At 40.4% G+C, this 23745-nt stretch overlaps 2 protein-coding genes across 10 annotated transcripts in view; one reads left to right on the top strand and one right to left on the bottom strand.

Annotated features, from left to right (window-relative positions):
• Positions 1-4649: 4649 nt before the first annotated feature.
• Positions 4650-7565, bottom strand: FANCF (FA complementation group F). The gene has a single exon (XM_072793687.1). It carries the CDS (start codon positions 7561-7563, stop codon positions 6526-6528), a length of 1038 nt encoding a protein of 345 aa, XP_072649788.1. The 5' UTR covers positions 7564-7565; the 3' UTR covers positions 4650-6525.
• Positions 6533-23745, top strand: part of GAS2 (growth arrest specific 2) — a 150657-nt gene continuing 133444 nt past the window's right edge. For 3 of the 9 annotated variants that reach the window (XM_072793754.1, XM_072793753.1, XM_072793752.1), the window contains exons 1-5: positions 6533-6891; positions 10728-10805; positions 21729-21812; positions 22446-22555; positions 23597-23680. The gene's annotated coding sequence lies outside the window, so the exon portion shown is untranslated. The remainder of the gene's footprint in view (positions 6892-10727; positions 10806-21728; positions 21813-22445; positions 22556-23596; positions 23681-23745) is intronic. The other 6 variants (XM_072793759.1, XM_072793758.1, XM_072793757.1 and 3 more) reach the window with 4 other exon arrangements.

The following is a 23745-nucleotide window of genomic DNA, read 5'->3' as shown; positions in this document are numbered from 1 at the left end:
AATTGTAATATAAAGTGTCCTAGTCCATTCATAGATCTAGACTATAAAAATGGGTATAATACCTTAAACAAATTACAGAGACCATATTCTTCAAATATCCTGCCTTAGCTAACGTCTATAATGACAAACAGTGAAATCATTTTGAATCTACTGGGGCCAATTTACTGGTGCGGTGCACAGGGTCCAGGGCTTCCAGCTATAATTAGAAAACGGCGCCGGCCCTCGATTAGTTTCGGTGACTATAGTAATTCCATATGCAACCTATGCCTGCTGACTAGTGAACTAGATCGTGTATCTTTTGTAAATTGCTCTTGTTAGTCACTTGTAATTTATTTTATGTTTCCAACAACAATTTCAAACCGGCAATGTCAGGAACACATGTTTTTGCAATTATTGGAAAAACAGACCAGAGAATGTGCGCCTCCAACCATATCCCCACTATTGGCTATCAATATTTACGTAAACTACTGAATATTTCCGAAAATCAACAAAGGTTGTGAACATAATTTCTCGTTTAAAATACAGGATAGAAAACATACTTCCTGTCTGGCTCAGGATATTTGTTTCAAAACTCTGAGGTTGCTTTATCTCCAAAAGACACTATAATTTACAGCCTGCACTGCTTTCCCTATTTTTTATTCTGATAGTCAATATATTCATAATAGATTACTTGAAATTTTATCTTAACATCCATTGTGGCTTCAAATTCAGTTGACATTTTTAAGGTGCCTAATGTTTCTAAGACTAGCAAACACCTTCTTCTACCCATTCTTGTCCATGGCTGCATCTATAGTCAGTGAAAGCTAACAGTGTGCTGTTATCTTATTCCATTTTGGCGTATTGTCAATGCTCATAAATGTATGCATAGTCTCAAACAGAATATTTTACAAAATGAGTATTGATAATGTGTCAGATGTTTGGTATAATAATGAATATTTCAACAGCTATCCCACAGAGTTTTGAACAATTATGGAAATAAAATATCCAATATTGATTTACACATATATCCATACATATTGCTTTCCAGACACATCTTTTTAAGAAATAAAAAACTTGGTTCATAACATAAAAATATGTAAGTCAAATAAATTGGTTTGTAATCAATTTTAGACGACTGAATCACAGACCGACATATAAATAGGTGATCAAATGCTATTTAAATAAATAAATGAGTAAAAATTTGAAACACATATATGAAACTGAAGGTTATAGTGAGGAGGCTTTGTTTTAGTGATAAACAAATAAATACGCCTTTAGGATAAATTTGTTTTAAATATTGAATATGAAACCCATACCTTAGTACAAATTTCAAACATGTCCCTAACATTGAGATTATAATAGGCCTCATTCAGAAGTTGATAATACTCTCTGTAGTACATGTATAAATTTAAAATACACAGTGATTATTCACTTTTTATATCCCTATGCTTATACTTCTGAATTGCTGTATATAAAATTTTTCTAAGATTTAAGTCCCAATCGTCCATGAGATAAAAAGATAAAACCACAATGAGACTTTAAAACACTGTAAGCTCTTTTGAACTCAAACCTTTACCCCAATATTAAGAGTAATGGAGCTTCAAGAGACAGTTGAATACACATTAATTATTGTAATTATTCAAGCTGCTTTCCCTTAGGGCCATCAGATTTCTAAGCTGAAAGGGCATTCTTAGCCCACCATGACAATTAGCACCTGATAAATGATGCTACTGCCACACTTCTAAGATAGTGATTGATCATTTCCAATTAATTCCTAAGAGAAATCAATGCTTCCTTCCTAGAGCATTTATGTTAACTAATTTATATTAATACAAATATTCTATATCCACAATTATCTAGGGAAGATGGGCCATTCTGTTCATAACAGGCTACTACTTTAGGGCATCGGTATACTGTTTCAGAGCTCCAAAAATGTGTAAAAGAGTTATAAAATCCAAGCGAAATTGAGCAATTTAACCACAGCAACTGAATCTTGACATTAATGAAGGTTGATCCATATCAAATGCAACAAAGAAGTTTTAGATGATTATTTAGGGACGCCTGGGTGGCTCAGCGGTTGAGCGTCTGCCTTCAGCCCACCAGGAGTCCTGGGATCAAGTCCCACATCGGGTTCCCTGCAGGGAGGCTGCTTCTCCCTCTGCCTGTGTCTCTGCCTCTCTCTCTCTATGAATAAATAAATAAAAATCTTAAAAAAAAATAAAAGATTTTGCAGATTGTTGGGTTACAATTTGAAAATGCTACCACGTACTGAGTTCCCCACTCTTCTTGTTTAGATTTGTCCTCCTTGTAGCCACTAGAAAAAATATTTGCGTTTCTTAGAGATGTGATGCAAAGGGTAACACTCTAATGAAATGTTCGCTCCATTCCTATTCCTACCTTATTATGTGCTCCATTCTCATGCATTCATAAATAGTTATCAACTACTTAATATGCCAGTTTGTCTAACGTTATGGAGAGGACAAATAACTTGATACCAGAAAACTATCCTTTAAAGTCGGTGTCGAAGTTAAGTTGGTATGGGTTAAAGGAAAAAGGAACACTTCCACTTCTGGCAAAGCCACAAGTGTATTTTAGATGGGACTCAACTGCTACAAACATTTAGATTCTCAACAAAACATACTTTTTTAGTGCTTTGTTGGAATTTTAGGAAATAAAGGAAATTTCCAAGTCACCTTTCTTACCCTTCCTCACCCTGCCCCCCGCCCCCAGCCCCCTGCCAAACATAGATCTCCAAAGGCAGAGAGATGTGAGAAGCATTCAAACATGGGGCTTCACCTTTAAGCCTATAGCAGTTGTTCCAGTCGCCTTCAACCATGTGATTCAAAGTAGCTCACTAGCATTGTACTGACATCCCAGGTCTTTGGAAAGGAGAAACAAGGCCTAAGAGCAAATTAATTTCATATCCTTAGAGTGTGAATCTTAAGCTGTATGTATCAATTCTGCTTGTATACAGCTGGTCAAAACCTAGTGTGAGGACCATACCTAACTGCAAGAGACATTGGGAATTTACTCTCTAATTGGGTGGCCATTTCTAGCTGAAATGTGGGGGTGAGATATTATTATATATCAAAAAAAGATCTATGTCAAAACATGAGACTTGCAGTGAAAGCAGAATTCAGAAGACAATTTAAATGTTATATAATAATACAAAAAGGAGCTACACATAGGCTAAATGTTCTCATTTAAGAAGGAAAGAACAGAATAAAACAAAATAGATAAAATAAGAGCAGAAGCTTTTGAAAAGGAAAAATGTATAAGGTATTAATTATTGGTAAAAATTATGTAACATTTAACATCTGAAGAGACTAATAAAAAAAAGAGCATAAACAGGCTAAGTAAAAAAAAGAAACAGAACTTTATATAGATACTTATGATGAAAAAAACAGAAATATTAGTGATCAAAAAAATAAGAAACCACTTTGTTCCAATAAATTTGAAAACTTAGATGAAATAAACTTTGATAGGTTAACTTACTAAAACTGACCTTAGAAGAAATAGAAGTATGAACAGCTATTACAACCATTAACAAAATTTAAATTTTAGTTATGTAATTAAAAAAAACATTCAGCTCAGATTGTAGTAGAGAATAATTCTACAAAACTCTCAAGGAGGGACGCCTGGGTGGCTCTGCAGCTGAGTGATCCTGGAGTTCTGGGATTAGGTCTCGAGTCAGGCCAGGATTAGGTCTGGAGTCTGGCTCCTTGCAGGGAGCCTGCTTCTCCCTCTGCCTGTGTCTCTGCCTCTCTCTGTGTCTCTCATGAATAAATAAATAAAATCTTTAAAAAAACCAAACTCTCAAGGAATTGGTCATTCCACTTTTATGAAATTCTTCCATACAAAAAGAAAAATAGAAACAGTCCGTAATTCAAATGTGGTATGGACAATATAATCTTAATTTCTTTTTTTTAAAATTTTTATTTATTTATGATAGTCACACACACACAGAGAGAGAGAGAGAGAGGCAGAGACACAGGCAGAGGGAGAAGCAGGCTCCATGCACCGGGAGCCCGACGTGGGATTCGACCCCGGGTCTCCAGGATCGCACCCTAGGCCAAAGGCAGGCGCTAAACCGCTGCGCCACCCAGGGATCCCTATAATTTTAATTTCAAACAAAAGTAAGAGTAAAAAATTATAGGCCAACCTCACTTAAGAATTGAGAATCAAAAATCTAAACAAAATATACATGGAATTAAGCAGAATATTAAAAAATTAATATATTTGACTAAGTTGAATATCCCAGAAATACAATAATTATCATTAAGAAGGTTAACATAATAAAGGTGGAAAAGACCTCAATATTCTCACCTCATTAAATGTATTCAACTGATATTTATTTAGGACTTAGTCTATACTTTTTTTTTTTTTTTTTAGAGTATTTGTGTATTTATTCATGAGAGACCCAGAGAGAGGCAGAGACACAGGTAGAGGGAGAAGCAGGCTCCATGCAGGGAGCCCGATGTGGGACTTGATCCCGTGACTCTGGAATCACGCCCTGAGCCACCCAGGCACCCCAGACTTCGTCTATAATTACTGCAGGTTTTCCTTATTTTATTTTTAAAGGCTAAACATGAGAATGTTTGATAACTTTATGAAATCTAGAAATAGTGGAATGTGACCAAAAGATGGAAAGGAATACACAGACATTAAAATAGTGCCAAGGTGACAGAATATTCCTTTAATATTGTTAACATACTATTTATACAAAACGTATTACTATATTAAACTCTCAACCTCATTTTAGCCGCATCTTATTTTTAAATTCATTTTAATGGTCAAATCTAAGTTTCATTCTTGGTCCTTGTTATATGTTTATGTATACTTGCTTTTCATAAATTCTAATGGGTTAAATGTAGATCATAATTTACAGATATGCATTTATGAGTATCAACCTAAAAAAGAGAATATGCCTATTTATAACTTGACATCACTTTCATATGCATTATTTTTATCTTTTAGTTATGTTAGGTGTAGAAAAGGTAGCATTTTTCCACTTAGTGGATGAATAAACTCTCATTCAGAGAGTGAAATAACCTAGTAAAAGTTACAGCAGGTGGTAATAACCCAAACTTAAAGAACATTGAAAAAATAAAGGGAACAAACTGAGGAGGGGAGGTGGGTGGCAGTTTGGGGTAACTGGGTGATGGGCATTAAGGAGGGCAATTGATGGAAGGAGCACCCGGTTTATACACAAATAATGAACCACTAAATCCTACCCGTGAAACTAATAATACACATTAACTAAATTGAATTTCAATTAAAAATGTATATAGATACATATATCCCAATGTGCCAGGCCTTGTGTAGTTTGGAGTATACAATGATGATACAGACCTTACAACTGAATATTGGTTTTCAAATCAACAATCACCTAAAATCACCTAGATTTGTGGATCAGTTTAAGTCAGAAAAGATCCAGGTGCATTGGCTTTACCACGTAGGAGCCATACAATGTTGGACAAATTGCTACCCTGATACTCAATCTGGAGTCTCAACTAATACAATCCAGAGCTCACAGCACACTGCCCTGCCTCACAGAGACTCTGCTAGATGATCTGACCCTAAGACTTTGTAAACTATGACACCATACATGTACCTTATTCTCCAAAAGCCAAATCTTAGGCATTTTCCATTAGAATCAGAACATTGTAAGTAGCCAGCACACAGATCAATTATTCTAAAAATGTCCCTACAGGGCAGCCAGGGGAGGAAAAATGAGGAAACTCGGCTATTTTTAAACACTTCAGTCAACATATGAGGCAACTGTAGCACCAAGATTGTGATTTATTAACCCAGTCCATGGCTGAAGCACCAAAATCTGAGTCTTCGATCCATGTGGGGTTTCTTTTACCATCAAATGCTGAATCCAAGGGTGTATGTTTGCCATTTTTTTATACTTGAAGCAGTTTTTTCTCTCCCTCATTCTTAAGTCCGTGCTTTAAAATACCGTTTGGGAAAAATGAATAAATAAAAGTACCGTTTGGTTAAAAAAAAAAAAAAAAAGTATACTCTTTGGTCTCTGGATTTCGGAGGGTAGTGATCTGCAGAAATAAGAAACAAGCTGAGCATCCCGGGGCGGCCTTGGGCGCAGGGCGTGGTCCTGGGGTCCTGGGATCGAGTCCCGCGTCGGGCTCCCTGCGTGGGGCCTGCTTCTCCCTCTGCAGGTGTCTCTCATACATAAATAAACAAAAGTAAAATGCCTTCAAAAGAGAACAAAAAATAATAAATAAGAAACAAACTTACTGAACGACGCAATCTTAACACATGTGGAGGCTGTTTAACTTAATACGTGTTGAGGCTGTTTAATACAGGTTAGGTCAAAAAGGCCAAAAATCCCAGCTTTAAACTCCAAATAGGCCTGTTAGCTTTCCAAACGAAGTGTTGTTTCTCTGTTTCTTTTGAGCACACCTGCTCCAGGTGACAAGCAGCAGTACCGAGAGGAGGCGCTGGTGGTGGTGGAGGTGGTTGGCGGGAAGACCTACAGAAGTAAGGCGTGGCGGCAGCAAGAAAAAAACCAGGTGTTTATAGTCACTTTGGGAAGTGCGCGTGTTCGGGGCTGCGGGCCGGGCCGGGCCGGGCCAGGCGGCACCCACCCGCGCCGAGCACCCCCGAGGAGGACGCAGCCCCTAAGCCGTCCGTCCCGGCCCCCGGGCCCAGCGCCAGCAGCAGGTCGGTCCAGACGCTGAGGCCGCGCACTCGGAAGGCGCCGTCCCGCGCGCTCCAGGCCTCCAGCGCGGCCAGGGCGGCGTCCTTGAGCGGCGGCGGCGCCCGCGCGAGGCTCAGGAAGCGGCCGCGCAGCTCGGCCCAGGACACGTGCGCGGGCTCGGCGGCCTCCCAGCGGCCCGAAGGCAGGTCGTAGCGCAGTCGGCAGCCCCAGCGTGCGAGCTGGCGCAGGTAGGCGCGGCGCAGCGCCGGGTGGCGGGCGGCCAGCGCGGCCAGGCGCGCGGCGGGGAGGTCGCGGCACAGCGCGGCCAGGGCGTCGGCGCGGCCCAGCAGCCAGCGGAGCAGCTCGCCCGGCGCGGGGCCCGCGGGGTCCAGCAGCAGCGCGGCCGCCGCGGCGCGCAGGAAGGCGGCCCGCGGCGCGCGCGCCCACAGCCCGTCCAGGAGGCCGCCGGCCGGCCCGTCGCGCAGCCGCCGCAGCAGCAGCTCCGCCTGCGTGCGCAGCGCCGCGTCCTCGGCGGGGCCCCCGCGGAGCAGCAGGCGGACGGCGCCGCGGCGGCGGGCGAGGCGGGCGAGGCGGGCCTGCAGCGCGGCGGCGGGCGCGGGCGCGGCGGGGCCCGGGAAGAGCAGGCGCAGCAGGCAGCGGTGCGCGGCGGCGCCCAGCGCGCGGTTCCCCAGCAGGCGCGCCGACAGCACCACGTCGCGGCCGCCCCAGGCCCCGAGGCGCGGCCCCGCCCGCCGCCGCCCCTCCAGAGCCGCGCGGAGCCGGCCGTGCGCGCGGCGCAGGTAGCGAGCCCACTGCACGGCCCTGCGCACGGCGGCGGGGCCCCAGGCGCTGACCGCCGCCGTGCGGGACACGGCCAGCACCTCCGAGAAGCGCTCCAGCTGCTGCAGCAGCGACTCCATGCGGCCGCGCGCGCTTCCGCTTCCGCTTCCGCTTCCGCGTCCGCCCCGGGCACGCCGCGCCCCCGCGCGCCGATTGGGGCGCCCGCGGGAAGGCTCCGCCCCCCGTCCGGCGCTATTGGGCCAGCCCCCTGCCAATCGCACGGGGCTTCCATCCGGGCATCCTGGGCCCTTGAAGGCGGGAGCTGGGGGGAGCCCGCCGCTCTTAAGGGGGCCGCCGCCCTTAAGGGGGCGGTCGGGGTCGGCGGACAATAAACCCGGGGCGCCGCAGGTGGGGGCGGAGCATCTCGGGGAGATGCTCGGGGGTCCCCGGCGTCTGCACGCTTCCTTCCAGTTGGGAAGCAACCCCCAGTGGAAGTTTCCTGAGCTTTGCCTGAGACGGTCTGCCGAGTGGGTCATGCCAGGCATGCTGCTCCACAGTGGACGAAATCCGTAGTTGATTCAGTTTAGTTTAAAAAAAAAAAAAAAAAGTGCTGACCTCCCATTAATTGATTAATTAATTATTTAATTAACTAACTAACTCTCTTCGATTCCGGGCCTTCATGTTGCTGGTTCGTTATATTAGCACTGGAGGCCCAGTTTCTTTGAAGGAAACCAGGAAATTTCAATATTGATGCTTCATTAAAAATATTTTTTTTAAAAAAAAGAGCTTAAATTTTCATTGCAATATTGCACCTTTTTTTTTTTTTTTTTCGTTTTCATTATTTCCATGGCAAGGCAGCTTAGTGGAATTTTATTTCATGCAAACGACTAATGGAGCAAAATGACAAGGGGGTGTTTGACTAAGACTGGGGCAGGGCACGGGGGAGAGGAGGAAGGATCTGTTTCCGGAGGGGCCCCTGGATTCTTCACCCATTCATGCACTTAGCAGATATGTATTTGCCACCTTCTAGAGGTTGCACTTTTTTTTTTTTTTTTTAGAGGTTGCATTGTTGCAAATGCCCACAAGAATTTCGCTTCCTGATGTTGGTGACATGGCTCAGGTGAGCGGAATTGACAGGCTTGAAGACACCGGCCAAAACTCTAATTGAAGCCGACGCAACTGAGGTTTTGTCTCAACAAAAGGGAAAGAGAAATTTAAGAGGGGGAAGAAGCATGTTTCATTTATTAGAATGAGTATTCCTACATCTTTTTTTTTTTTAATGGACAAATAAAGTAGTGATGCTTATGTTGTTAATTCTTTTTTTTTTTTTTTTTTTTAAGATTTTATCCATTTATTAGAGCATGGGTTGAGGAGGAGGAGGAGAAGCGGGCTCCTGGCTGAGCAGGGAGCTCAAGGGGAGGACTTAGTCCAGGACCTGGGCCCACTGGGCCACCCAGATGCCCTTCAGTTTTTGATATTTATCAACCCACACTCATTTCGTCCTGTAGTATTACTTGGTTTTAAGCCCAGGATACCATATACCCTAAAATTCTTTGTATTGACTCCTAGACACTTTGAGCCCAACGTGCAGCCTGCCTTTGGGAAATATACAGCCGTCACTCATTCGTTCATTTATTCCTTTATTGATCACTTATGTCTCCTCATGTAGACACTAGGGATTTAGTGATAAATGTAGCTCTTGTCCCACTGGAGGGGTTCACCTCCTGACATGGAAGAGAGACCTTAAACAAATGGCCTGAAATGTGATGGGAGGATCTAATAGAGACAAGTCAGGAAGACTTACCTGATAAGGGAGGCCTCCTGAAGAAACTGGCTTTTCACCTGAAAACTCAAAAGCTGAGGGTTGAGAATTGTTTTCATGGCCGAGGGAACCGTTAGGTCGCAGGTACCTGAGTTGAGAAGGTCTAATCCATTCAAGGAGGTGAAAGAAATTCAATAAAGATGCCTTTAGTTCAGGATGGAGTGAGACCTTATGGCAAGTTGTGTTCATATTAACATTTCCAGTCTCCCACCTTTCCACTTACCTGTTTAAAATGCTATTTTATTGTAAGTCCTTACTTGAGCATTATAATGTGTAAATTTATACATATTTCCCATTAGCCTATTTTCAGTAAACAAGGTCTAGGAAGTTTTCCGCTTTAGAAGAAAGAAAAAAACCTGGGGTTTAGAGCTTCTCTTTAATGTTCCATTTAATTCAACAACCTTCAGTGAGCATTTACTGAACTTCTACGAAATGCAAAGTATTGGGGGTTGGAAGATGATGATGACAGGGCTTTCACTTAAACATACAGTCTTGAGGCTGGAGTGGGGAGGGACACGAAAACACACTTAACGGTAACGCAAATCACATGTCCTATGTTTTAAAAATTGTAAGAATGGTTCTGGGACAGGCCAGTTGTAAACTGGGGAGTTTGAGGAAAGCTTTATAAAGGACCAGTACTTCATTTAGGCCTTAAGCTGTTTGAGCAATCATGGAATAAGGGAAAATTCAAATGAGAGAAATAGTAAGGTAAAACAACATGTACAGTGTGGTCTACAATTACCAGGAGCAATCTCCAGCTTCCTGGTTCTGATCCCTAAATTTCCAGGGTAGCCGTAAATTAGGACAGCGGATAGAAGGCCGAGTTTCAGATTTTTGTTAAAACGTGGTAATCATTCAAACCGTGGCGGTTAAGCAACATCAACAGCTGAGGTTCAGAAAAGAAAGGCTTCCACGAAAATCCTACCTCATGGGGTCTTGGGGAAGATGAAATGAGATAGCAAATGCCAAATGCCGTACTCGGTTTCTTGACTGTCTCTTAATATCCATTCTACAGTCACTCCCACCCACTTTTTTTTTTTAAAGTTTTTTTTTTTATTATTATTTATTTATTTATTCATGAGAAACACACAGAGAGAGGCAGAGACACAGGCAGAGGGAGAAGCAGGCTCCACGCAGGGAGCCCGACATGGGACTCGATCCCGGGTCTCCAGGATCAGGCCCTGGGCTGATGCCAGGCGCTAAAGGGCTGAGCCACTGGGGCTGCCCACTCCCACCCACTTTGAATGGTAACAATGCGATTTGGAATACTGACTTCGCCCAAGGGTAGTGCCTGGTAATCTTGAACCAGTCATCTTAACCTGCCCCTCCTTCTCTTAATTCAGAATTGATTTAGGAAACCAGTCCTAAGCCTTTCAATGGATAGCGTTTCCTAATGACAGAAATTCTTTCAACAATGACCAGGTGAATCATTTTCCATCAGTTAGGCCTAGATGACTCAGAGGATGCTTTCTTACTCTTCAGAGTTGATCGAGCATGAACGCTGAGCGTGAGCATTGACCGGTAGGAAGAGGAAGTGGCAACAGGCCGAGCGTATACAAGGTGAGTAGCAGGCACGCTAGAGTTTCTGTCTTCCTCTTGATATTGTTATATATTTATATGAAGCCCAAAGCTGCCACAGCCATCGACTTCCCAGGGCCTAAAGAATCTCAGAATCACAAAGACTACGTTGGATCACAACAATGCTAAGACTAACCCTGTTTGGGATCATAGCCCTAAATGTTCCCAGTTGTGGGGTTGTGTGGGTGTGTTATTTGTTTGGTTGTTTGGGTTTGTTGGTTTGCTTTTGGCACATGTGCCAGTTTCAGTTTCATTTTTGTCACTTTCAGCTACATGCACCCAACTAGTACAAGCCTGTAGAACAGCGTATGACATATATAAACAACAAACACTGGCACTTGTTATTATATAAGCCTCCAAAGTATACATCTTCCCACATCTTCCCTAAATTCCACTCGTCCCAAGTGTAAAAGAGCGACCACCGACACTGGTATGGGCAATGGTGAAGAAGACTTGATTGAAGAGAGATGCATCTTGCTGCTGCAATATTTACTCTTGGTCCCGCGAGTTTTCTAATACAATGTTGTTCAGTGGACTATAAAGACTAGAAAAGTCGAATTGGGTTTAGTTTCTAGGTCAGGTCTACATTTTTGTTTCTTTTAAGATATACAATCAGCCAGAAATTATAGGACACAATGCAGCTGAGCAACCAACAGAAAAGAAATACTCTGATATCTCCTTATTCTACTCTGGAAAATGCCATATTTACACATCACCATATTAATTTCAGCTATGTGGTTGTTGAAATAATCTTTGTCTATAAAAATAAGTAAACCTGGATGCCACATCTTCAGGCAAGACAGACATAGAGGGCTTTTCCTTCATCCAGGAACCTGCTTCATGGGAGGAAAGTGTTTTGACCTTTTTACAGTCCCTGGGGTGGGGGGCAGATATGCTGGGCAATGATTACACCTCATCCTGACCCCATGACCTCATTCAAAAACAGGGGTAAGAATAGGGTCTCTGTATGCTTCAGTAACAACAATAAATAACAAGCTGGCACACCTTTTAAAAAAATTTATTATTGAAATACAGCCGACATATAATGTTATATTAGTTTCAGATGTACAACTTAGGGAGCTGACAATTCCATACATTGAGCAGTGCTCACCACAATAAGTATAGTTACCATCTGTCAAGTTGGCACAACTTTTGAAGAGAGATCTCTCGTAAAAACTTTGCAGACACATTTGTCATTTTTTTTTCCAACAATGCAATCCATCTTTCTCGGGAAAACTGTCCCGGGTGAGGGGCCCAGGAAGTCAGCGGAAGGGTTCCAGATGTCCAAGAAGGACAGGGCGTCACCCTAGTGAATTCAGGGGAGCTTGTTGGAGAACTCACCTCGTAGGCACAGGTGTAGATGTCCCCTCCAAATCTCTTTTCCCACAAATTTGAGACACTCCTTTCCACTTGCACCATATGTGGCTTTAAGCAGCCTCAAAGCTGACAGTAGAAAGACCACTCTAACAATGCATCTATGTTCTGAAAATCGGAACTTCCAGAAAAATTTTGAAATACTTGATACGAGAAATCTTCAGATTCAAAATCCATTTGCATCATCATGATAAAGTTTAACACTATGTTGCCTTTATAAGGAAAGAAGAGCTTTTCTTTAAAGACTATCTCATTGTGGGGGTGCCTGGGTGGCTCAGCCCGTTAAGCGGCCAACTGTTGGTTGATCTCAGCTCAGGTCTTGAACTCAGGGTTGTGACTTCAAGCCCTGCACTGGACTCCACGCTGGGTGCCTATTAAAAAGAAAAAAAGAAAAAAAAAAAAAAAAGACTAAATATATCTCATTTCTTATAAATTTTGATTGGCCATAAAAGTGGTTTATCTGTTTCATTAACAACATTTTTAGTCAGTAGTGACTCTCAAGAATATGAAGAGAACTTAACGTCTTAAGCATTGTGACTGACCCTGCCAAACATAAAACCAATATGCAAAACAAAACAAAAAATCATGGAATCAAGATTTTCTTGCTAAAAAATTTCAGGATTTTAAATGAAGAAGTTTCACGTAAATTTAATATGTAGAATCATCTCTGTACTAGCGTTCTAAGATAAGAAAGTGAAAAAAAAAAAAAAAAAGCTTTTCCCACCCAGTATTTTATGCATGGCTCCCGAACCCTCTTTGTTGACTGCTAGGTGCCACCATGTGAAAAGGGTGGAAAAGATTGCTGCACGTAGGCATTCCAAGGCAGTTAGCTAAAGAAAGGGAAACAAAGAAGGGACATTGCAATTCTGCAATTCAAATTAGCCTTATGTTTTTGTAAATAGAATGGGGAGAAAGTTTGTTGGCTCCTTATTTTCCTTTTGTACTTCCCATTTCACTTCATCTGTTTTCTCTTCCTTTTCCCTGCTCTGCACAGAGGACGGGTCTGACCCTAGACTGTGTCCACCTCGTCTCCTACCCTCTTTTTGCTGCTAAATTGACCAGTGAGAGGCATCAGCAAGCAGTCAGAAGGAGAAGAGACTTTTCTTTCTCTGCTCTCTGCGAAGGCCTCAGGATTCTTGTTCCTTCCTCTAAAAGTTCTAGAAGTGCCCCCTGAGTTTTGATAGCAACTATTGTTCCCTGCAGCCCTGGGTACTTCCTGCTGCTACTAATCCCTGGATGCTTCCCCATGCCTTATTGATGCCCTTATCCCTGGCCATACCTTTGTAAATATTGCCCTGTTAGATTATTTTTAAAATCCCTGCTGACTGTGCCTGTTTCCTGCCAAGACCTTGATGGACACAGTTATTTGAATTAACAGAAGTCTGTGAATCCTAATACCATCAAGCAGTATATGTTTAGGGAACACTGAGTAGTCTAGCACCATGATTCCCAGATACCTTTCTTTGCCATACACTGCTGCTAATCTATGACAAAGTCATCATTATGACAGTGATACATGAAAAATATGACAGAAAATGTGAAATGTTTTCATAAACATAATTTAAGCAAAGGGGGGGAAAGCATTTCTTTGTAAAGCAGTGGTGATATTAAATGGTAATTTTGTGTTTTCGTTCTTTGGAAAGATTAAAGTTTGCCACTATTATCTCAGAAACCTACTTTAAAATATATGTGTGAAAAAGAAAATAATAATAATAAAATAAAATATATGTGTATGTGAGAATAGATGCATGTTTACATCTGGATATATAGACTATAAATCTGTGAAATCCAGAACTCCGAAAATCGCCTGTCGTGGTGTAGGAAATGATAGCAGAATTTGTGAAAACCTTGGATCTGTGTTCAATTGGCAATCAAATGCTATTGATAGTTTTGGAGCACAAGAATGCCACGATCATGAATGCTCTAACATAATGTAGACAATTGGTGGTAGCCAACGGGGGCAAACGGCTGGAGAGGGAGGTCCAGTAGAAAAATATTGCAAAAGTCTGTAAAACGACAGTTTCACTAAGGAAGCAGCTGAGCAAACATGAAGGAGGGGTGGGGAGAGGGTGGTAAATAGATTGGAAAATTCTTTGTGAAGAAGAATCAATTCCTTAATGGAGAGGAGAATCAAAATTACTAGGCATATTCTCTTGTAAGTGACTGGCGACGTCTCTTTACCTTTGGAATGGAATGCTTGGACTGGTATTGATTTTGACTGATACAGTTTTGAGAAAAAAAAAGAGAAGAAAATAAAAACTCATAGCCAAACATGGCTAGGCAGAAATTTTTATCCCCTGGATTACGTATATTACATAGTAGAACAAATGATTTTTGAGTAGTGTGATAACTCCAGGAGACATCTTGATTGCCTGAGGATGGAGTTATTGAAAACATGGGTTGAATTATGCAAAAAGAGGAATTTAGACCAGAATCTCTCTCCCCTTCTTTAAATAATCTCTAATGCAACTCCCAGAATCTGAACATTTACCGTGATATGTCTTGCATTCAGAAACTACTGAAATAATTGAATTAATCACAGTGGAAGAAGCTCTCCAGACTTTTATCATTTTTATATTTTGTCCACCGTTTGGCACGTTTTTGCTTTTGCTTTTTTTGTTTTTGTTTTTCCTTGGCACATGTTTTGAAAAGAAATTCTATCTGTAAGGGACAATGATGAAACTCATGTTGGCATTGGTTGAATATATCATTTAATATAAATATATCATTTAACACTATATATTAATAGATTAAACACCCTTCTCTATTTTCTCTATTTATATGTATTTGTATAGAAGTAAATGAGATGAAATTTCTTTTTAAAAAAAAAAAGATTTTATTTATTTATTCATGAGAGACACACACACACAGAGGCAGAGACCGAGGCAGAGGGGGAAGCAGGCTCCATGCAGGGAGCCCGACGTGGGACTCGACCCTGGGACCCCGGGATCATGCCCTGAGCCAAAGGCAGACGCTCAACCACTGAGCCACCTGGGTGCCCCCTAGATGAAATTTCTAGTAAGAAGATGCTTGGGCCAAATAATTGAATTACATTTATTTTTAAGATTTTTCTTTTACAGTTGGTGATTTTTTTTCTAATGTCCAAACCAGAAAGAAAAAAAAAATATGAATCAGTTTCTCTACTTTCGAATTAGGAGTTTGATTTCCATGCAGGAGAGCTCTGTAGTAATGTCTGGATGCCTGTATTCTTATCCCACAGTTATCAGTCTCTTGCTATATAACTACCTGCCAGGAAGGGCTTTTTTTTTTTTTTTTTTCTGGTTCAATAACTTTTTAAATGTCTGTTGTTCCCATTTTCAAGTCTCCAAAACTTTTATGTGAATTCTTTCAGCACATTTTTTTCATTATTTCCCAACCTTCTTTTTTTTTTTTTTTTTTTTTTTTTCTGGATGGCTGAAGTTTCCAGACATATAACCTGAAATGTCCTGAGAGAATTAACATATAAAAAAAATAAAGCTAAGGAAATGGAAAGCAAAGTATACATGTATAATACATGCATATAGACACATAAAATCATTTTAAATTTTCCTTGAAAAAGCAATAGATAAATCTGATTTTTCATATTAATATTCTCTCCACTGAGCAGCAAATATGGTAAAAAAGTCATCAAGAAACCTTCTTGTTTTTAATAACTTCCAGACCTAATCTTAGTTCTTAGATTGGGCTAGTCTGTTAATATCATTAATGTCAAGAAATGTTTTCCCCAAAGATTCCTAACATTGCAAAATAAACTGGCTGAAATAAGCCAAATAAGTGATTAAAACAAAATTCACAGTATCACAGAAACGTTTTATTGGAAGGTAAAAATTCTTTCTGGTAATGTTTTTATCAGTAAGTTACACAATTTTAAATATAAAGGGAGGCTTTAAAGGGAATATTCCACCATCAGATTTGAGGGAAACACTCCATGGGGGGGGGGGGGGGAACGTTTGAAGCAAATGTGCTGTAACTGATATTTCTTTTTTCTTGATTCTTTTGAATGGATTAATGAAAGTTGTAATTTTCTTACAGGTTGTGTATCTTTACTTACACTGACCCAGTGAGTAAAGGCCCCTATTTCTCGGTATCTTAGAGTATCATGAGTCTTCTTCACCTTTTCTCTAGTTGATGTATTTTGGTGTTCATCTATTTTATGGACACTGGGCATAGAGGATGAGATGTACACAACCGAGCAGCATCTCTTCTTCCAGGATGTGTTCATAATACCTGTAGCCACTTAAAGACATTTCAGTATTCCTTAGACAATCTGGCATGTCAGAAAATGCCAAGAGTTTAGAACAAGACAAAATTGCTGAGGGAATTGTAGGGTAGGAGGAAAAAAGTACTTATAATAATAAAGGCAAGGTTTCAGAAAATACATGTAGCAACTTAAATTTGACTACATAATGGGAAACATTGAGGAACGTTTTCTTCCAGGGAGATTTTTGCCTAAACAATAACGTTACTGAGATTCTACAAAGTCAGGGATTTCAACCAACAATATAATTTTTGAAGATTTTGAAAATGTCAAATTTTCTAGTCAAAACTTTTGTGTATTAAACATTATAATTTTTAAAGCATGTCAACCTAAGTAAAGAGATAAACTGAGGCAAGCTCAAGTTCCCAGAAATTGAGTTTATTCGGGAATAGCAGAGGAATTACAGCTTGGGAAGGGGATGCTGTAGCAAGCTACATACAGGTGAATCCATTGAAGGTTTGGAGTGGGCTGCGTTTATGGCCCAGGAGCGCAAAGAGTAGGGAGTTCACTCATCGTCCAAGCAGTAAGTGCATTGGCTTGAAGATGGAGAGGGAGTCTTAGCAGATGTGAATTGGTCAGGAGGTAAATCTTCCTCTTCTGTAAAGCAGGCATTTATAGGAAATCAGTCTCTCGGCTCTTAAATTGGGTTCTTCTGAGGGTGCACTCGTGAGATTCCCCATTTCCTATTTCCTGGCTCCATTGTTGATTGGAATTCATTCACCAAGGTATAATGTTCTTAACTTTTTCTAGTATTTTCTGTCGATGGTGTTCTTGGTTGTAAAAATACAAAATACACATGATTTTACTCATCTAAGTGAGTAAAAACAATTTGATGTTTTTATCCTCTGCCCAACCAGGAGAATATCTGTGAATATTCACAATTCTGTATAAGGAGAAATGATTGAAGTGAACTCTGTGTTCTCCTCTAGCTTTGTAATGTGACAGTTCTAATTAGTTTTTTTTTTAAATAGATTTGAGTAAAAAGGAAAAAAAAAACGTAATTCAAACAGGATGACTGAATATCTCTACAGCGAACATGAGGATGGGCTTGCCGCCTTTTGCCTATGCCAGCTGCCAGGTTTTCCTTTACTTTCCTCAACTTTTTCAAACTTAAAGGCCACTAAATCTAGCACTCAAGTTCTAGCAGTTCAAGTATTTCCAACTTTGAACCCATCGATGTGTTCTTGAATTTTGTAATCTCTTAAGGTATATGGTTGAGGAACCTAAACTATGAATATTATTAATCTGATACCTAGGTGATAGGAAATTGGAAGGACTCCCCACACAGCATTAAAGGAAATAAGCAATTGGAACTGCCAAAAGAAAAGTCTGTTTTGAGAAAGGTGGGGTGTTTGGGAAACACAGTCATAAAACATCTGACTGACTGTGTTAAATGGGTTTTGTGTGGCGTCTCTTTTAGAAGGTAATCCAGAAATCAAAAACCTCCTTCACACACCAGCTTAGTGAAGTAGTATTAGCACCCTGCCAGGTTTGTTTTCTCTTTCTACACTTTCTTCCCTCACTTCCTCTTCCTTCCCTCCTTTTCTTTTTGATATTGCTCTTGTTTCTTTTCTTTTGTTCACTCCTTTGTTTTTATATATGGTCAGAGAAAGACTCACCAGCTTCTCTGAATACAAAGCACTCAGAAAAGGGAGGTAATATTATTTTGTGTAAATTGGAGCAGTGAGAAATACATGCAGACTTTATTTTATGATGTTTTCCAAAAAAAAAAAAAATGCACCTTACCTCTATCTTGACCAAAGTAATCTTATTTCTATTCCACAACAGTCTTGTTCTTTCTTTCCTCAGCCACTATAGGACTAATGTTTCTTGCACCTGGAATCATTGTCTTCCCTTCTGCTTTGCGTGAAACACTTCCTACCATGCTACACAACCTAAGTCCAAGCCTACCTCCTTTATGAGTCTTTCCTGATAGCTGCAGCTGAAAGTAATCTGTTTCACTTGCAGATTCCTATAACACTTGTGGTTGGACTGTTAATTTGTCATTTGCTATTTACTGCCTTTTACTACAAGATAGGTTCCTTTTATGATGCAAACAGCATAATAGTTTAATGACATGAACCTCCTGGATCCATTACCAAGCTCCGTATATTGCTACTACAAGGGTTCAATAGTCCGGGTTCATTGTGTAGGGACTCTCCTCCACAAAAACGGCACAAATACACGAGCTGATTACATTTTCAAGCGGATGTGTGCACCTCAGCTCTAACTTTCACCTTTTTGAATGGGATGACTGTGTCTTAAGGACGTTTTCTAAAGTCCACAATAATGTTTATAGTACTTTGCAGAGTGCAGGAATGCAAGATGATGGACTGGAAAGGATATGCATTTTCTTACATGGTAAGACTTCTTTTCAACAGACGTTGAGCTTCTAAGGTGGAGGGACTAAGGCTTTGAACCTCTGGTTCTTAGCATAATCACTGTTACATAGTTGGTACCAGTGTTGCTTTTACATTAGCCTTGGACAAGTTACTTAACTTTTCTGAGTCTATTCCTTCATCTATAAAGAAAAGATAATAATATGTGTCATAAGGTTGTTAGGAGGACTCAGTAAAATCATGTTGCAAGGCTTCTAGCACATTACTAGTACACTACGTACAATTCCTATTAGAGAGTTCTCTTTCCCTTTCCCAATTATGTGGCAGTTTTCAACAGGATCCCAGGAATCTTTGACACTTCTCCTATTGAAAGGATAGACCAATATTGCACAACAAAAAGGAGGCTATGTGCCTCCTGAGGCTAGACCTGAAAACGTCATGCAGCTTCCATGGTTTTCTCAGATGGCTTGCTCCAGGACATTCCTCTAGCAACACTCCCTCTAGGAATCTGGCCACCATGCTGTGAGCAGGCCAATTCACATGAAGAAGCCTTCAGTCATCCAACCTCAGACACCAGATGTGTGCGAGTGGCAGAGTCTGCAGGATATTCCAATCCCTGAGTTTCCCTACCTGAAACCCCAGGCATCTTGGAACAGAGATAAGCCATCCCTGCAGTGCTCCGTGTGATATTTTCCATAGGGTTTGTTAGCAAAATTATGGGTGGTTGTTTTACATCGTTAAATCTGGGGTGGTTTGTTACACGGCAATAGAAACTAGAGCATGAGGTGTTACCTGGACGAAGGTGCTTAATTCAAAACCAGGCTAAAGACTATGAGGTCATTATCACTTAATGGTTCAATAACATTTTAAAACCCCTCCAGTTAGAATTATTTAAATACTTTCCTTCCTAAGTAAGTGTAAAATAACTTGTAAAGTAACTCATAGGTTCAAGTGATAGGAAATAAATAATAAATAATGTAAAAGTTGCCCCCTTTTTTTTTTCTGATAAAAAGGGACATTTTTCCCAATGTGTAGTATCTCCCTGGACCTTTATTATGAAACTAATAGATAGATAGACTGTAAAGAGTTAAATGGGTTAACTGTTTAGTCCTCATGGTTAGAAAATAAAAATTTTCATTAGAGAAAAAAACCTATTGTGTGATGCGTACGTCTGAATTAATAACCACATCTGTTAGAAAATTAATTGAATTGAAACTTGAGTTATGTGTTTAAGAGTTCAAACTTTTAAATTTCGTATCCAACACTATCTAAAATCTGGTCAGAGCCTCATCCCAGCTTCTATAAACTGAACACCCAGGCTCTCCAGACTCTTCTCATTTCCTGAAGACTGTACACTTTTGCACTTCCACTCCTGGGCTCACCTCCCCTGCATTATCCTGAAAGTCACCCCACCATGTCGCCTGCCCTGATTCCCAGAGACATGCTGCCCTTTCATCACTTCGTTTTCCTGTAGATGGTCATTTGTATCAATATTTAGCATTTATTTCATTCCACATTAGGCTCATTCTTCATGTCTGCTTCCTTCACCAATGGAAGATTTTTCAAGGGAAAGATTCATCTTTGCATTCCCACAGGACCTATCTTATGTACTTAATAAAGATTTCCTAAATGATAAAAAATACAGATAGAAAATATTCAGAAGTAAGTTTATATAATATGGCAAGAAGCCTTCCCAAAACACTATCCGAATCTCCATCTGTTCTTTAATTCCAAAATTTGTTCAAAGAACTTGAAAAGCAAGAACAACAAGAAAATTACTGAACTTTGTTGGAATCATAAACTCCAAATTGTAAAAATTGCCAATTTGCTTTGGAAAAAATTAGTGTCTCAGGAAGACGTCTGTATAATTCCCATACATAACGTGGTTCCACAAGCTCTGCCTCAGTGAAAAAAATTAATGTACGGTTTGGCAGGCCTCACAAATGCCTCATCAGCTCACTCAGCAGAAAAAAAAAAGTTAAACCAAACCATAAAATGTAAATAATATTCCTTCTTGGTACAGAGCCTAGCTTTATTCCCTTACCTTCTGTGTGCCTGGCACAAATATTTAGGTTAAATATTAAATTTTCATTAGGAAAATTAGTGCAATCATTAAAGGTGAGTATGTGAGATTTTATAAGTCATTTAATAATTCCAAGGAGGAGTGTTAAGTAAACTTTTTGTCTGTAGCATGTTTTTGTACTTTCTGTGCCTCTTGGATCATACTTTTTCCCCTATTATTTCATAGAAATATTATTTAGTAAAAAATAAAAATATCTTTATGTGGCGTCATATTGTCTGAATAAGACTGCAGACCAAGGTTATTCATCAATAAGGAATGAAAAATGTTTCAAAACAAGTTGGAAATTTCTTATTTCAATCACATCTATAATTTCTACAAACCTTAAACCAGAGCATATACTAGTTGTTGATGTCTCCTCTGATTCTTGACTTAGAACTTGGGTCTTAAACTTGGCTATATTTCCTGAAACTTGAAGCTTTCCCTAGTCTCCTTATGAGTTGCAGCAACATATGTCATTAATGAAGGGAGTTGGGTAACTTTCCTGCTATTGTTCTTAATTCAGCACATGACAGACACCAACCACCAATTAAGGCGATCTGCCTAAGGCATAGAATGTTGAAAATAAATATCTGATGAAGCAAAGAGAATGATGTAAGAAAAAGAAAAAAAATAGAATATGATCATGTAAAAAAGAGAAAAAAAAATCGAATGAATGTGAAGAGAATGTTCACATATTGGGGAAAAAAACCCCAACAATGTATAATCCAGGTAACTTTTAAAAAAACAATTACTGGAATTAAAAAAAAATAAATAAAAAGCACCGAAAAGGAAACCTTATGCTTTGACAAATCCACAACCAAGTGGTAAGGCAAGATTAACAAATGAAAATCATCCCCGTTCTTTGTTCATAGGCTGCAAGATATATGAGCTAAAGAAAATTGCTGACAGTGGAAATGGTCACAGGCAGTTCAAGTTACAGTGGATATCATGCAGAGGTATTGCTTATTATTTTCCCACCGGAGGTGTCGGTCATGAGTGTGTGTATGTGTGTGTGTGTGTGTGTGTGTGTGTGTGTTACTTATAGTGCTTACATACATTTATACTCTACACTGGATATTTTCATTTTTATTCTATCAAAGCTTTAATATATTTTTTAAATACTTTATTTATTTATTCATGATATACAGAGAGAGAGAGAGAGAGAGAGAGAGAGAGGCAGAGACACAGGCAGAGGGAGAAGCAGGCTCCACGCAGGGAGCCCGACGTGGGACTCGATCCCAGGTCTCCAGGATCACGCCGTGGGCTGAAGGCGGCGCTAAACCGCTGACCCACCCAGGGATCCCAAAGCTTTAATATTTTTTTTACTCTTCTTTAGTTTTCACTTTTAGAAAGTATTTTGAGGTGACTTACAAACATTCACATGACATATGATTAGTAGATTTCTATGGAAAGGAGATAGCGGGAAGGAAGGAACATTCTAAGAGAGGAGGACAACGAAGCACAAAGAATCTGGATATCACATAAGAATAATTCTGGAAATTGGAACAAGGTGAAGAAAGGGAAGTAGGATAAAACCAGAGTTTTCCCTCTCCTCCATCCGATTTTATAAATTTAACTTTTCATGGCAGGACACATCAGAACGTGGTGACCCTAGATGAAAGTCATGACTCTTTGTTACAATCCAAAGGAGAGGACGGTGCTGGGCAAAGCCCCACCAGGGCTTGCACCCTGGGACACGGTAAAGCAAACTGTTACGCGTGGGGGATGGCTTCTGTATGGCAAGCTCAGTGGCTTTACAAATCTTTTCAGAGCTCCCAGGGGACTGGATATTTGGAATAATTTTGCAAATGTAAGGTAAAGGGGCTCTGCTAATTGTCTGATACCTGGCCCCAGGGAGATTAGGGCAATTGTGGGTGGATATTTCCTCTTCACCTCTTTCTCCTGTGGTGGTTAATTTTATGTGTCAGCTTGACTAGGCCCAAATATTGATCTGACATCATTCTGAGTGTTTCTGTGAGAATGTTTTTAGACGTTTTAAATGTTTTAATATTTAAATCGGTGTATTGACCTCCCTACTGTGGATGGGTCTCGTCTAATCAGTTGAAGGCCTGGTTGACTAAAAAGAATGACTCTCCGTTGAGTAAGAGTGAATGCTTGACTGATCTTGAACTAGAATATGGCCTTTCTTTCTGCCTTCCTGGGTCTTGAGACTTCTGGACTTCATGTTGGACCTACACCCTCAGCTCTGCTGAGTCTCCAGCTTGCCATCTCAGCCTGTGGATCTTGGGACTTGTCAACTTCCATAATCACAAGAACCAGTTTCTTATAATCATCTCCTTCGGTCTCTGGGCTATTTGGCCTGCTTATGCTGTGGGACCTAATTAGCAAGAAGCCTTCCCTAACTTACATCTATCCTCTCCTGCAGCCAAAGCCAAAAGGAAGGAAACTATTTCTAGATAGTGTTTGAAATCTTCTCTTGACTTTTCTTGGTTAGAAGCTTTATCATCGTATCTTCTGTGTTCCTTCAATGAGTTCTTTATATTGCTATAGAGTATTTGACTTAATTCTTTGTGACGTGGAGCCCTTGGCCCCAGGGGCAGCTCATCTGACCTTGAGTTAGGACACCTGACACAGGTGGTCTCGTCTTTTCAAAAATGATTCTGTTATTTTTCTGAGTATTATTGCATTACTGTATTTTAAAATTTGAACATCGGTTCATTCTAATTTTATCTCAGAAGTAAAACTATTAATGTATGGGCTCTTCCCTCTCTTTAAAAAGAAAGAAAAAAGAAAGCATGGTCAGAAGGAAAGAAGAAGAAAGGAGGAAAAGAAGGAAGAAAGGAAGGAAGAAGGAAGACATGAGGTCAGTCCCACCCCTGCTGTTCACTAGACCATTTTCCCTACTAGGTTGTGAGCTCCTGGAGAGCA

The sequence above is a fragment of the Canis lupus genome, chromosome 23 (assembly GCF_048164855.1).
Source record: "Canis lupus baileyi chromosome 23, mCanLup2.hap1, whole genome shotgun sequence".
NCBI classification, from domain to species: domain Eukaryota; kingdom Metazoa; phylum Chordata; class Mammalia; order Carnivora; family Canidae; genus Canis; species Canis lupus.
Note: the sequence above shows the minus strand (reverse complement) of the source record. Positions and strands in the feature narration are given on the sequence as shown.

What these genes read in the sequence shown, in the direction of transcription:
- FANCF (XM_072793687.1), bottom strand. Translation starts at nt 7,563, where the DNA reads ATGGAGTCGCTGCTGCAGCAGCTGGAGCGCTTCTCGGAGGTGCTGGCC.